At 32.5% G+C, this 13,798-nt stretch overlaps 1 protein-coding gene and 1 pseudogene across 4 annotated transcripts; one reads left to right on the forward strand and one right to left on the reverse strand.

The window, feature by feature from the left end:
- The first annotated feature begins 2,917 nt into the window (after window positions 1-2,917).
- LOC100799607 (negative regulator of systemic acquired resistance SNI1) lies at window positions 2,918-11,444 on the forward strand. 4 transcript variants are annotated; one of them, XR_005892358.1, is made up of 17 exons: window positions 2,921-3,262; window positions 3,542-3,599; window positions 3,759-3,852; window positions 3,962-4,045; window positions 4,163-4,252; window positions 4,550-4,621; window positions 5,437-5,506; window positions 5,590-5,639; window positions 5,876-6,088; window positions 6,173-6,243; window positions 6,367-6,436; window positions 6,809-6,874; window positions 7,021-7,173; window positions 10,078-10,196; window positions 10,482-10,558; window positions 10,658-10,917; window positions 11,156-11,444. XR_005892358.1 is itself a non-coding variant. In XM_006583777.4 (16 exons), exons 1-15 carry the CDS (start codon window positions 3,151-3,153, stop codon window positions 10,552-10,554), a joined length of 1,395 nt encoding a protein of 464 aa, XP_006583840.1. In that variant the 5' UTR covers window positions 2,918-3,150; the 3' UTR covers window positions 10,555-10,558; window positions 11,156-11,444. The 4 variants fall into 4 exon arrangements, 2 of the variants coding, with proteins under 2 accessions (XP_006583840.1, XP_003529358.1); XR_415264.4 differs by having other exon boundaries at window positions 10,658-10,746; XM_006583777.4 differs by lacking the exon at window positions 10,658-10,917 and having other exon boundaries at window positions 2,918-3,262.
- Window positions 11,445-11,717: 273 nt separating this feature from the next.
- Window positions 11,718-12,791, reverse strand: LOC100779784 (peroxidase 19-like; annotated as a pseudogene).
- Window positions 12,792-13,798: the final 1,007 nt, after the last annotated feature.

Here is a 13,798-nt window from a genome sequence, read left to right on the forward strand (position 1 = left end):
ATCTATATTAATTTATACTACATATACACGATCGATCCTATGGTTGTTTTGAGGGGGGATAACCTAAGGTTTATAGTTGAAAGGGACTTGATAAATAACTTTTGCAGTGATATTTTATGTGAATGACACAAAAAATTGGCGTATTGATTTAAGGCGTATCTATAGAAGGGTGTCATCATTTGACTTTAACTAATATATCTATGATAATTGGCGTATTAATTTAAGGCAAAAAACATCTTTAGATCTTGACCATAGGATTTAGTTGACTTTGGGAATCAGTAATTATCTATGAAAGAAACTTCATTAGAACTGGGATTGGGGGAAGATTCCTTAATGTTTTATTTAATTAACTCTCTTCTTTATTCTAATGACTTACTTGGGAATTGACCATTCTTATGCTTAATCAAATGTATTATGGTGATCATCTGCGTATGTTTGATAAACTTAGGTAGAAAATGTTTTACACCAAATTGTATGACTAAACTGTTTGGGTAATCTTTGATAAATTAATTAATCTTTAATTGATCATTTCTAGACTTGATTATATCTTTTGACTTGAATTGATATATCTATGATCATTAGAGTATTCGTTTAAGGCAAAAATCATCTTTAGACCTTAATCATAGGTTTTGGTTGATTTTGAGAATCGATAATTAACTCTGAAATGAACTTCATTATAATTTAGATTAGGGAAAAATTGGTACTGGTGAATTATAATCTCCGGTCGCTCTTGATATCACTTAAATCTCTTTTCTGTAGTTATTTATTTATTTTCTTTTAAACACCAAAAACCACAAAAATACTTCAATTTTCTTTTAAATTATCTCAACTGTTTAGTTTAATAATTTTTACTAATTGAAAATACAACTGAACTCTAAAGTTCGATAATTGAACTTTTAGTCAACTATTATCACTGCAAAATATAAATTTGTCCTTGTGTGAGCACAATTTTTATGCATTAGGACCAAAAAAATTTAAATAACTTTAATGTCAAGAGGGAAAATAAGGGAGTGTTTGGTTTGATTGTTTTCTGTTTTCATTTTTACTGGAAATAGAAAATGGTAATGGAAATATGTTTGGTTGAATTTCTGTTTTCATTTTCAATGAAAATATTTTTTCAAACGAATAAAAAACTAGAAACAATAAAATCTAATTTTCAGTATTTTCAATTGAAACCAGAAATCTCATTTTTGGTAAAATGAAAACGCGGTAGCAATGAATGTAATTTTAAGCAAATCTAAAAATACATTTACTTTGAAAAACACATTTTCAGTATTTTTATTTCTTAAAAGTAGAAAACAAGAAATTAAACCAAACATATATTCAAAATTATAATCTTTTAAAAATAAAAACAATTTTCAGAAAATAAAAACAAAAAATAAAAATAAAAACCAAACGCATCCTAAGTTTTCTTTCTTTGGCAATGCATTCATATTGTAGGCCTAATAAAAAAAATATACAATTCTCAAAGTTTTTTCTATGTAATAAAATGAATAATTTTACATGTCTATTTTTTTTTATAGAAGATATATTTGTATTTAAAATACTTGTACATAAATGGCTCATGTATATTGTTTTGCCTTTATTCCATAAAATATCACGACCGACCATGTACATATATATTAGGGTTCTACAAGAATCGCCTCGTCTCATTAATATGATTTGGCTTGACGTTGCTTTTAATGAATTTAAGTCTTAGACACAATATATTTTGAGAACAAAATCGAGTTATGTTTTTGGTCGTCTTAATCCAACTCAATATTTTATATGCTTTTAAAAAATAAAGGTTTTTTTTCTAACAATTATGTAATGATAAAAAAAAGTTCATTTAATAAATAACATTTTGTACAACATCGTGTTGTTATATTTATAATAATATTTTTATTTTAAAATATATATTATAAAATATAACTTAATATAAGTTTTATAATTTTTTATTATACAATTTTTATATACAATGCTAAAATTGATATTTTACACTAAATTAATGATAAATTGACTTAATATTTTCTTATATATTATTAAATCTTTGTCCAGTCCAATTTGTATTTAAACAAATTAACCTAATTTTATCATTCATTCATAGTGATTTTACTGAGCTCAACTAAGATTGCCTTGGGTGAAAAATACTTATAGAATTAACCTAACAAAATTTTGGTTGATTAGCATAAAAATGAGTTTATTCTAATTGTTTCTCACTAATCCTTGATATTGACGAAGTTTTTTTTTAATTGCAGTAGATCTTGTAACATGTGAAGACAATATTTTAGGACTGCATAATTAGAGGCGACAATGCAGGACAAGCCAACCGGCTTGTGGGGAGGGACGATTGGGCTATTGGCACCCTGATTATTTTTATTTTATTTTTAATAATATTATGTTCTTAATTTTATGTATGCTAAAGTTTTCAAAATTAGAAATCTATTCTCAAACATATTTTTTTTGTGTGTGTGTATACTTCGCCTCAATATAACTTACAATTAAAGGCGATTGTGATACTTTGATGACTGAAAAGTTGGTGTCGTATATCAAGAGTGGGGGTAACAAATTTATGAACTTCATTGGTGATCTTCTATATAATTGACATAAAGCTAGTTACATTGTATTTCTTTTTGAGTCTTGGCTTTATGTGTGCATATACTATACATATAGGCTCGGATTGGTTAAATTAGATTCATACTACTTAGAGGAGATATATGATGTTTGTTATTTTACTCATATATACATATGATATCTTTGGCTGATAAAAAAATGTGTGTTATTCTATCTTTTGTAATGTTTTATAACTTGTGTTAAATAAAATGGATGAAAGTGTTTTTTTGAAAGTTGTAAACTTAATATAATTAAAATATTTTGGTAATGTTTACCAAATTATGACATTGTCACCCCTATCCATAATTAAGCACCCGGCCTAAGTAACTTCAAACTATATTTCACTCATAATTTAGTAATGTTTACCAAATTTTGGCGGGAAGCTAAGCAACTCCTTTATTGTTTTTTTTACTAAATTTTTAATTACAGTTTTATTAAATTTGTTTGGTTTGTGTCTATCAAATTCTCAGCGTCAGCGTTCCTGTGTGAAAATTAAGTAATTACATCTCAATTTTTGTTTCGAAGAAACACAAAAATAAGCAAAAGTGGGAGCGAAGAATGGAGAACCCCAGCAGTAGTGAAAGGAGCAGAGCAGGAATCGAAGATAACATGCTGGCCATGTTTGATGCCTCCGAAACCAAAGATGCTCACCAAGATGCCCTAGATGACCGTACGAATCACACTTCTCTCTTTTTTTTTAAAAAAATAATTTTATATTTGGTTTTCTTCCTATTTTCACTTGACACTCCAATGCGTTCGTGCCCACAAAGAAGATCGTTGTGTTTGGGCTAATTGCACTTTTGGGTAATCGGAAAAATTAAAACTTGAGTAGAAATTGGTTTGGGGTTTCTTTCGAGAAAAAAAAAAACCAACTATTTTATATATGAATGTTAAATGACCAAAAAAATGTTGTCTTTTTTGGCTTTCTTCTACGGGTTCATATATGCAGGGATTGCTTTTATTGATGCTGTTCGTGCTTCTTGTGAACATGGAAAACCGCCCACTTCGTAAGTCTTTTTTGTATCAGTGTGAATGCGTAACACTGTGTTGTTCCATTTTTCACATATATGGTTTATTTTCCGCCATAAGCAAGTTGTGTTTGAGAGAGTAAATTGCATTTTTGTGTCTAATACTGTTTACTAAGGTTTTTCTTTTCACTTGTCAAGAAAAATTTTTGGGGCGGTTTTTCACATGCTGAGGACAGGGAAGTCTCTAGAGTTGATTGTGGGAAGTTATAAGCTTCTGGTTGATTTAGACAAGGTATTTGGATGTCACATGAGACATGTCTTTCTATCTTAATATTTATTGGTTGTGAATGTAAGTATGTAACTGATAGCCCTTTACATGTGTGACTTCTTTTTTGGTTTAGCACTTCCCTCGCGTGTATTTATCTGGCACGGATGATTCCCGATCATCATCTAACTCTCCATCAAAATTGGTTGTGGTTAAAGAGGTACAAATGAGTATAAGTCATCTTAATCTGTTGTTTTTGTTATATTCCGGGTAAACTTAATTGATATTATAGGATGGTGGTTGAACTTATTTGCAAATATAAAATATTTTCTTCTAGGCATGGTCTCCCATTATCGATTTTGTGGATAAGGCCACTGCTGTTAGTGAAGCTGGTGATAAACAGTCTGGTGGATCTCTTGACCCCTCTGTGAGTTGGTTTTTTCTGCATTCTATTTTTTTCTATAGTGTTTCTAGTTCTTCTTTCATTTAATTGCAGTGATTTTTGCTGTAATGATGACATGTTTTCTTATTTTTGTATGAGCCAAAATAATAGAAGTATTTCTTAACTTTTCTTGGTGAAATTAGTGCTCTTATGCATTTCAATGTATGAGACAGAATTACTGCTTATTTTTCCTTAACTTTTTGTCTTTCCTTAAATTGCATTTTGATTTTGAATTCATAAATTTGTTTCTGTTCTTTACATTCTCCACCTACTTTACTTTAGAGCTTTCAAGTCTTGATTGAAGGGCTGGCTGAAGTTTTAGCAGAGACCAAATTTGAAGCAGCAAGCATGGAGGTTAGTTCACCAATGTTGTAAATTCCTGTCTAGAATTTCATGGATACTTGTTTTGCATCTGTCTCTTAAGAGTAGAGACACATTAGTAATTTTTCATTTCCAACCGAGGTTATAGTATGTGGTGTACTTGTAGCTATATTTTGCATTTGCGTGTTTTAGATTCCAGGCTTCTACCTTCCCATGTGCTTATGTATTTATATTAAGTTTTAGTTAATAAGTTACAGATTAAGTTCTTTGTTTTTACTTTATATATATATATAAGAGATCAAATTGTAACTTAAGCAACTATTATGGCATTTAATAACTTCATATAAAATGTGATTTTTATCGATCCAACTGTTGAATTATATTTGCATATTACCATGATTGTCTATGTCAAAATTGAATATCAATAAGTAGGTAATCATATGATCCATATTTTAATATATTTTGAAAAGTTTATATTACGTTGATTTTAATTTATATGAATGAGTTAGCAAATAATTTTAGATTAATATGAAATTTTGTACATATGATCTATGTGAAAGGAACTTTTAATCCAACAGTGAGTTTTGAAAAATATTATCCAATTGAAAATTATTGAATTGTGTAATAGTTGGTCAGAGTTACACCAGTGTAATTTGATTCCTCCTCTTTCTCTCTCTGTCTATATATATATATATGGTTAGAAAGTCATTGCCATTCTTATACGAGAGTGAGAGGAACAGTCTTAGTTATACAACCATCATGAATGGCCGATATTAAATGCTAATTAAAGGCACATGACTTTTATGTGGTGGATGAGTTTCTAATTTCTTTACATAATCTTGTTGCAGCCCTTGAGGAACATGTTAATCTTTCAGTACCTTGTCGTTGTTTTTGAGGATGATTTTTTACCTCGCAATGGTGTGTATGAAGTTAAACTCATCTCTGCAGTCACCATGCCTTAAGAAACTAATTGTAAATTCTAATTAGCTATTTTTTTGCAGCAACCTTGAACTGGAGCATGCAGAGGGAGTCTTTGCTCAGCCTGCTACTGGTATTTATCTTTTATGCCAAAAGTATATTGATCATATTGTGTAAAAGAAGATTTTTTGTGAGTAACCAATCAACAATTAAACATATTGATTTGGGTGCTAACTATGTGAGAACTAATACTCTTCTTCTCATATGCCCTGTTGATGGGATCTTTATGCATCTTGATTTCGTCACATTGAAAGACTTGTTTTTTCCTTCTTTTTTTGCCGAAATATATAACTTATCTAGTTTTTGCAGGGATCTAGGAAAATAAATTACAAAAGCTTGATGAAGGATTGCATGGCAATTATGTGTCAACTATCTCAACTTCTAAGTGAACTCAGTAAACATCCAGTGCTTCAAGAAAGTTCTGAATCTAAGTTATCCAAAAGTTGTCATACTGCATTATCTCTTGCTTTACTTGGAATTTTAAAGGACACATGTGTCTCAATGGAGAAACTTCTAGTGATGGCAAGTTCCTGAATTATTTTATTCATTGTATTTATGTAATTCAAATAAGGGTTTTGTTTCTTCTTACATTCTGAGTGATTTTAGATTATGGACCTTGATATGGCAAGGAAGAAAGCAGATATTGAAGGTCGCACTACAAGAGCAGACAGTCCAAGGCAATTTACTTTTAATTTTGTTTCTTTACAGTGTTGTAGCTTTGAGTTGATTTTCTTGTTTCTTTATAGGCCATGCTTCTGATGAATTACATGTGATATTGTATTTTGGGGCTTTTGGTACAGAACACCTTTGATGGACATAATTCTGGATGAACTAGCTTACAACAAAGATAGTGTCCCTGTTTTTCTTAAGGTGGCTCCCAAATACCATCTCTCTGCCCTTCCCCTCCCTATTCCTCTCACACACTTCTCTTTCTTTGCTCTCACCTGTCTGTATTTGGGGCTAGATGAAGTAATAATGCTAAAGATTGGGTTACGCTTTACCTTTAAAAACTTTAGCGTGGACATATTTACTGATCAAGTCATAAATCAAACCAATCTCTATACAAGATATGAGGGTTTACCACTATTTATATAGTATCTAATATTGGATGACTCGACAATTGACACTTCGTACTTTGTGTAGTTACTAGTTAACCTTTCCAAGTTTCCATTTCAACTCATTTTTGGAGGGGGTTTTCTTGTGGATAATAGTTTTTTCTGTTTTTCATGAGAATGGCTTCAGATGGTCAGTGAACCTAAATGGAAGCTAGAAATAGTTGTGCAGTATCTGTGGAAATACATAACCAAGGTAATCAACTGGTAGACTGGTTGAAAATCTATCATATTTGCTTAATGATATATTGTCCTTCTCCTGAAAGGGAGGCTCTATTATTTGTAGGAGTAGCTTCTGATAATCTCTTGATTTAACTACCTTTGTTTTATACAAAATTGCAGCCTTCTGTTCGCACCCGCAAGTCAAATGGTCATACTGAAGATGCAACATTTGGTGGGGCTTTGAAGTGCTTTTCAAATATAACTGGCACCAAGAGCTTAATAAAAAAAATTGGTGTAGATGTAGTTCAATTCCTTCTGGCTCATGGTTTTCAGGTACTTGTTTCTATTCAACAAATCAATGCACAATATATATTGATTTAAATAGAATATATCGTAGAGAAAAGGAGGGCGAGCCCTGGTGCAGCGGTAAAGTTGTGCCTTGGTGACTTGTTGGTCATGGGTTCGAATCCGGAAATAGCCTCTTTGCATATGCAAGGGTAAGGCTGCGTACAATATCCCTCCCCCATACCTTCGCATAGCGAAGAGCCTCTGGGCAATGGGGTACGAAGTTTTTATATCGTAGAGAAAAGGAATACAAGCAAAATTGAGGATTGTGATACAAACCAAGAATAGAAGTAGGGAAACGAAAGGTTTTATTGGTAGAGTGAGATTGGACAAAAATTAGTAGAGATCTCTTCTCCAAGGATTTCTCCTTTCACAAAGAGCAAAGTGTTACGAACCAAAAATTGAAATGGCAAAGAAAAGAAAAAAAATTATTGGATAAGATGAGAAGAACAGAAAATAGGAGAGGAAACTCTCCTCCAAGGGTTTCCCCTTTACAAAAGATTTTTCCTTTTACAAAGAACTAATGCTCAATCTACAAATGATAAGATCCCCCTCTCTCCTATCCTTCCCCTATTTATATCTAATAAACCCCTCTAACTAACTAACTAACTAACCCCTTAACTAACTAATCAACATCCTAACTGTAGTAACTAACTCCCTCCCTCTTCCTCATAGTTCTAACAATACCACCCCTCCTAAAACACAACCTTATCCTCAAGGTTGAAAACAACCAATTGATAACATAGATTTCATGTAACTGCTACTCTCATTTTCATCCCAATTTGCATATTTTGACAAAAGACTTCATTGGCCTTTGCAGTCAACTGAATCACATTGTAGCCACTCATTGATTTTCCCTTGTTTGCATTATGTGTTGGACTGCATGTGCTCTTGACTGGGAACAATGTGGTTTGACCTTGAATTGAGTTGGGTGAGTGTAGTATGAGGCACACTGTTGGAGTTTGAAACAAAGATCCAATTCGAGCCCATGGGAAGTTTCCAACTTGAGACATTTGGTGGACTTTGATGGGGGACTCTTCAACAACTAGCACTGCATCTCCAGTGCCTTTGATAGAATGTCTACCTCTGATGATTTTCTGTTTGGTGGTTCAACGGATGATGATGGGCTGACTGGCTCTTCCTCAAAGAAAACAAGCTCCTTCTCTGGCTTCAAGGATTCTGATAATCTCCCTAACTTACTCTCATTCAACACTTCATTGTATTGTTCTGTTTCTAATGCTTGATGTATCACACAAACAAAGTGATCCTCTTTGGTTTCTCCCTAAGTGCAACCCCCAAAGGTGGCTAGCTGCACCTTTCTTGTCCAAGAATGAACCTCTGTATTATCGCAGCATTCTGACCCAATCCCTTCCATGGTCTTCTTGACATGCTTTCTTGTCCAAGAATGAACCTCTGTATTATTGCAGCATTCTGACCCACTCCCTTTTATGGTCTTCTTGACATGCTTGGTTGAATGGGGATTGATCTCCTCTTGAATGCTTTGCTTATTTGTAATCTTGTCCTCCAACATGATGTCTTGTTCTTGTATCCACCTTTCCAGCCACGTCTTGATCTCTTTTATTCCCTCCGTCTTCTTGATGTAAGAGGGATGCGTCTCCATCCTTTGCTCATCTTTCACCCTTTTCTCTTCAAGAATGATTTCTTGACTCTTCAGTATCTTGTGCAGTTTATGCTTTAACTCTGAAATGCTGGCCTTGCAAGAATGGTGCCGCAACCCATGTGAATTGGCTGCCTCTCTCACAAACATCTTCAATGACCCATCAAATTCTTGTTTGACTTCTTGATTCTTCTCCTACTGCTGCAACATTTTGCTTAAGCTCAGATTCATTGCTTGTCCTCTCTTTCAAGAACACTGTAGAAATCTCCATTTCTTCAATGCGGGTTTCCATCTCAGTTTGCTCTTCTTGCTTCAAGATACTCACTCAATCTTTCAAAGACGTGATTACCTTAGCGATCTCCGAATCTTTTGATCGAAGCTGTGGAAAATGATTCCTAGTATGAATCTGGGTTCTTTGGGCTCCATATGTAGAACCAATGCATCGTAGCACCCTCCATGCTCATGAATTCATATTGCAGATTATGGAATGAAGAAATTTCTTGTACCTCAGAATTTTTCAGCCCTAGCAATCCAACCAATTGGGTCTGTCCTCATGAATGCTGGCAGCTCCACCTTCTTAGCCCAATTTTGCGCTTCCTCCATCTCCAACACTGACTCTCCCTCGAAGATCCAACTGGTCGGACCAATTGTTAGGAACCAAAAATTGAAATGGCAAAGAAAAGAAAGAATTTTATTGAATAGGATGAGAAGAACAGAAAATAGGAGAGAAAACTCTCCCCTTCACAAAGGATTTCTCCTTTTACAAAGAGTTAATGCTCAATCTATAAATGATAAGATCCCCCTCTCTCCTATCCTTCTTCCCCTACTTATATCTAATAAATCCCTCTAACTAACTAACTAACCCCTTAACTTACTATTCAATATCCTAACTGTAGTAACTAATTCCCCCTTCCTCATAGTCCTAACACAGCTCAATCTGCAAACTGACACAAGATAGAATAAAGTTCCTCCCCTCTTACATCCTCCTATGTATTTTACTGCCTAATCCTCCTTAAGAAGAAACAAAGATGAAAAAAAAAAAGAACATCACAACTAAAGATGAAAAAACCCCTTGGCATAATAGACTAAAGACTAACTAAAGGGTTTGCCATCCATTTTTTTCTGAGTATGATACCAGTCAATTTAGCACTTGGGAAGCTAAAGTATTAGTTCACACTCCTTGAGAATTTATGAGAGGCTTCTAAACTAGTTTTTTTTTTTTAATAAAAAAAATGGGTTCTAGTTCTTTGAAATGGGTTTTTACCGGCTTTCAGGCTCACTTGTCAATATTGTCAAAAGGAAATGCTGGTGACAAACAAGGGGGAAACAGTGCTCTTGTGGATTTGTGCCAGGCTTTTATCTCCGCTTTTGATAGTTTGAGAAGCACAAATGAGTAAGGGAACCATTTATGAGGATTTTAATTTACACAATGCTTGCAAACTTTTTCTTTGTATGATTTGAGATATTATGACTATTGATCATACTTATTTACTTACAAAGAATGATTGCAAATTTGCAATTGCTAATAGTATATGAAACCACATTAATTTGAGTTTCCTTCCATGCTTGAGTATACCAAATCCTCTAATTCTTTTTTTTGTGAGGGGGGTTGGGACCTGTGAATTCCTTCTGTTTAGTATGTTGACAATTTTCTAATTTATTGTTTGTCATTTTGTAGGCATATGGAGATATTGTCTATGGGAAAAGAGGCACTATTTACTGCCGCAACTATTATCTCTGTGAAATCATAGGAGTGTAAGTAACTTGATTGACTTGTTCTGTCTGATAATGAAGGATCAACTTCATTCTGTCCGATAAAATTGCTTTGACTTGATAAACTCATTCTTTATGCAGAATCGAAGACTTTAATACATGAGATATACTTTGCCTCTTCTCTGACTGAATGATAATATCCCAAACCATTATAGTCATTTTATTTAGAGGTAACTGCCTTCATAAGATCCTTGTCAAATGATATCATAAAAGACATGGGTCATGGATGTGATCCCTGATATGAAATTTGATGCTGGGTTTGACGAAAAATATAATTGCATGAGAACTGAGAATGACAATCATATTAATTGACTTGAAGTAGAATGACAATGATTATCAAAGTGAGTATATGCTACTCAACCTCATCACTAGATCTTTCATGAGTGATTGAAGGCAACACTGTTTACTTAACCACCAATGTTTCAGTCAGTAGAACTGCTTTCAGTTTGAATTTTGAGCAGATTGGCTGTATATATCTTTGATTTCAATCCCTAACAAGAATAACCATATGCTTGTGTGTTTTAACAAGAAAATTCTATCCTTGTCATTTTTTTATTTTTATATTTACTTCTATTTCAGGCTATGCCGCAGCACTGTATAGAAAAGTACAGCCTCCTTGCAGCTTTATAGTCGTAGCTTAGATGCTATGCTGGGTTTCCAACTCCTAGTGATGCATCGTCTTGAAGGAGGTTTAATTTTGACAATTGTTACAGATCTGACAAAACACTGCAAGATGCAATTAGATTTGATACCACCTTGGAATTTTTTTTCTCTTGTTCACAATGCAGCATTGTTGAACTCTAGATTTACATTGATGAATGAAATTCTCCCTCAGAATGGGCAGTAAACTTAGTCCAATTTGACACTATGATACCCCTATTTCAAACCCGATCTTCAAAAATTAATATCCTACAAACTATTGCACTAACATTTTCTAAACAACCAATTATAAGAGAAATGCTACTAACATCTTTTTCTAGCACACTCTAGTGGAAATTACATGAAGGAAAAAATAAATAAAAGATAATCTTAACAAATGATAATAACAAGGAGGTCTAACTATATCAAACACAAAAAGTTTCATTGAAGTCTCGTATCAGTTATAACTGCAAGAATTGTGTAAAAATTTGCTTCTCACTTCTCACACATGCATGCTATAATCTCTTCTTTTCTCTCCATGCTTTTTCCCTCTCCATTTTCACCTAGCTCAATTTGTCCATAGCCCCCACAAAAGCCTGAATAAACTTCTGCTTGTCCTTTGCAAGATCCTGAACAATGGACTTGGTTCGCGGTTCCAAAGCCAAAGCCTGGTCAGAGGCCAACATGCCCAACTTCTTTAGCAAGTTACCATAATAGGCATGGTCAAATAGGAATTGGGTAGTGGCATCAAAAGGGGCAACAATGTCAGAGTCTCCATCAAAGTTTGGACAATATATTCTTAGTGCATGTAATAGTTTTGGGTCCATATTTCGGTTCGGTTGGGCCTTGCCTCAGTAACTGTAGAGGCGGGCCACAAAGTCTTGCAATGGGCAAAGGGATTTTCTTTGTGCACCTACCATTTTTTTTACACCCAACACTTTTTCGTTTTTTCCAAAATTACAAACACAAAACTTAAATAAAAATCATAGGTTTCATAAAAAATTATATATGTAAACAAATTAATTATTAGATCAAAATTAATTGTCATAAAATTTATTATGTAAATTTACATGTGTATTAAATATACATTAGAAATTTTAGTGTTATATGTAATGTCATTAATTATTTTATAACATAATTGATCTATTAGTTTAGTTGGTTAGAGTGTTGTACTGATAACGTAAAAGTCATGTTCAAACCATTAATTTTAAATTAATTTGTAAAATATTTTAAAATAAAATCTGTAATCCATACATACTGATTACAAGTAAGCCTATTACAAATTATAAATTTGTAAGCTTACTCTTATGGATTACGAATCCGTTTATTAGTAGAAGTAATTTGGAAAAAAATGAAAAAGTGTTGGGTGTATAAGAGAAACATTGGTGCACAAAGAAATTCCCATGGACAAACCCTATTGTGTGAGCCCCTGATAGGCTACTAGGTCTTGTGTGGTTAGGCCCTTTGAAGTGAAGAGTTTGATGAGTTGATCAACGGTGGAGTTTGCATGAGGGATGTTGGAAGCCACCCTTGATGCCGTTGATATCTTCCCATCCCATCTTCCTTTCTTCATCATTGGTTACCATTACAAAGATATGTCCTTTTAAACATTCTTTTATCATTAACTGAAATTCATAAAAGAAAAAGTTATGAAATTTTGTAAATCTAATTTTAAATGAAGTCTTTCCAGTAAAATTTCATGATTTTATAATTTTTCAATAAAAATTAACTAATAAAAACATTTTACATGAAGTATATTAGAATGTGTTAATAACACTCATCTTACAACTAAATTTTTATCACACAAATGGCTAAAGTATAATTTAGCTTCTTCATTTGATTTTTTTTGTTTTAATTTGATATCCTAATTTAAAATTTTCACCTTTAGTTTCTTAATTATTTGACTAAACTAGTCTTAAGTTTTTTGTACTAGTAATTTTGGCTAACATGACATTTTTTTTTTTACAATTTGTCACTGTTTAATGTGATTTAACAAATATACTTCAAGGATCAAACTGAAACTTTATAAATTTAGGAAATCAAATTAAAACAAGATTTCAGACGAAGGATGAAAATTATAATTTTACCCCACTTTTGTGAATACTTAAAAAAAAGTAGGTGTTCTCAAAGAATTTTTATTGCCAACTAAATTCCGCTTAACCATAAACATAAACCACAAATATTAGTATAACTAACTTTTTCGGTACAATTTTTGTTTTTTATACACAGAATTCTAGTTCTAGACTGAAACAAAATCAAATATGTACCACCTAAATCAATCACATGTTGACAAATTCAACGTGTCAATCTTGTCACTTTTGGTAGCAATTAGATAAAAAAATTAAAAGTTCTTCCCATAGCACTTGCAAGCATTTATACATTAAGCTTTTTGTTATATAATGATAGTTTTATAATCTATTATTATATATAAAGAAAAAATATTTTGATGTACTTATTTTTATAATTACGTCCGTAAGTTATTATTTTATTATTATAGTTATTTTCGTAAACCATCCACTAACTTTTATTATTATTTTACTTAAAAAACATAAAAGGACAGTTAGACACCAAATGCCTATTTTT

This window comes from Glycine max, chromosome 7, assembly GCF_000004515.6.
Source record: "Glycine max cultivar Williams 82 chromosome 7, Glycine_max_v4.0, whole genome shotgun sequence".
NCBI classification, from domain to species: Eukaryota; Viridiplantae; Streptophyta; class Magnoliopsida; order Fabales; family Fabaceae; genus Glycine; species Glycine max.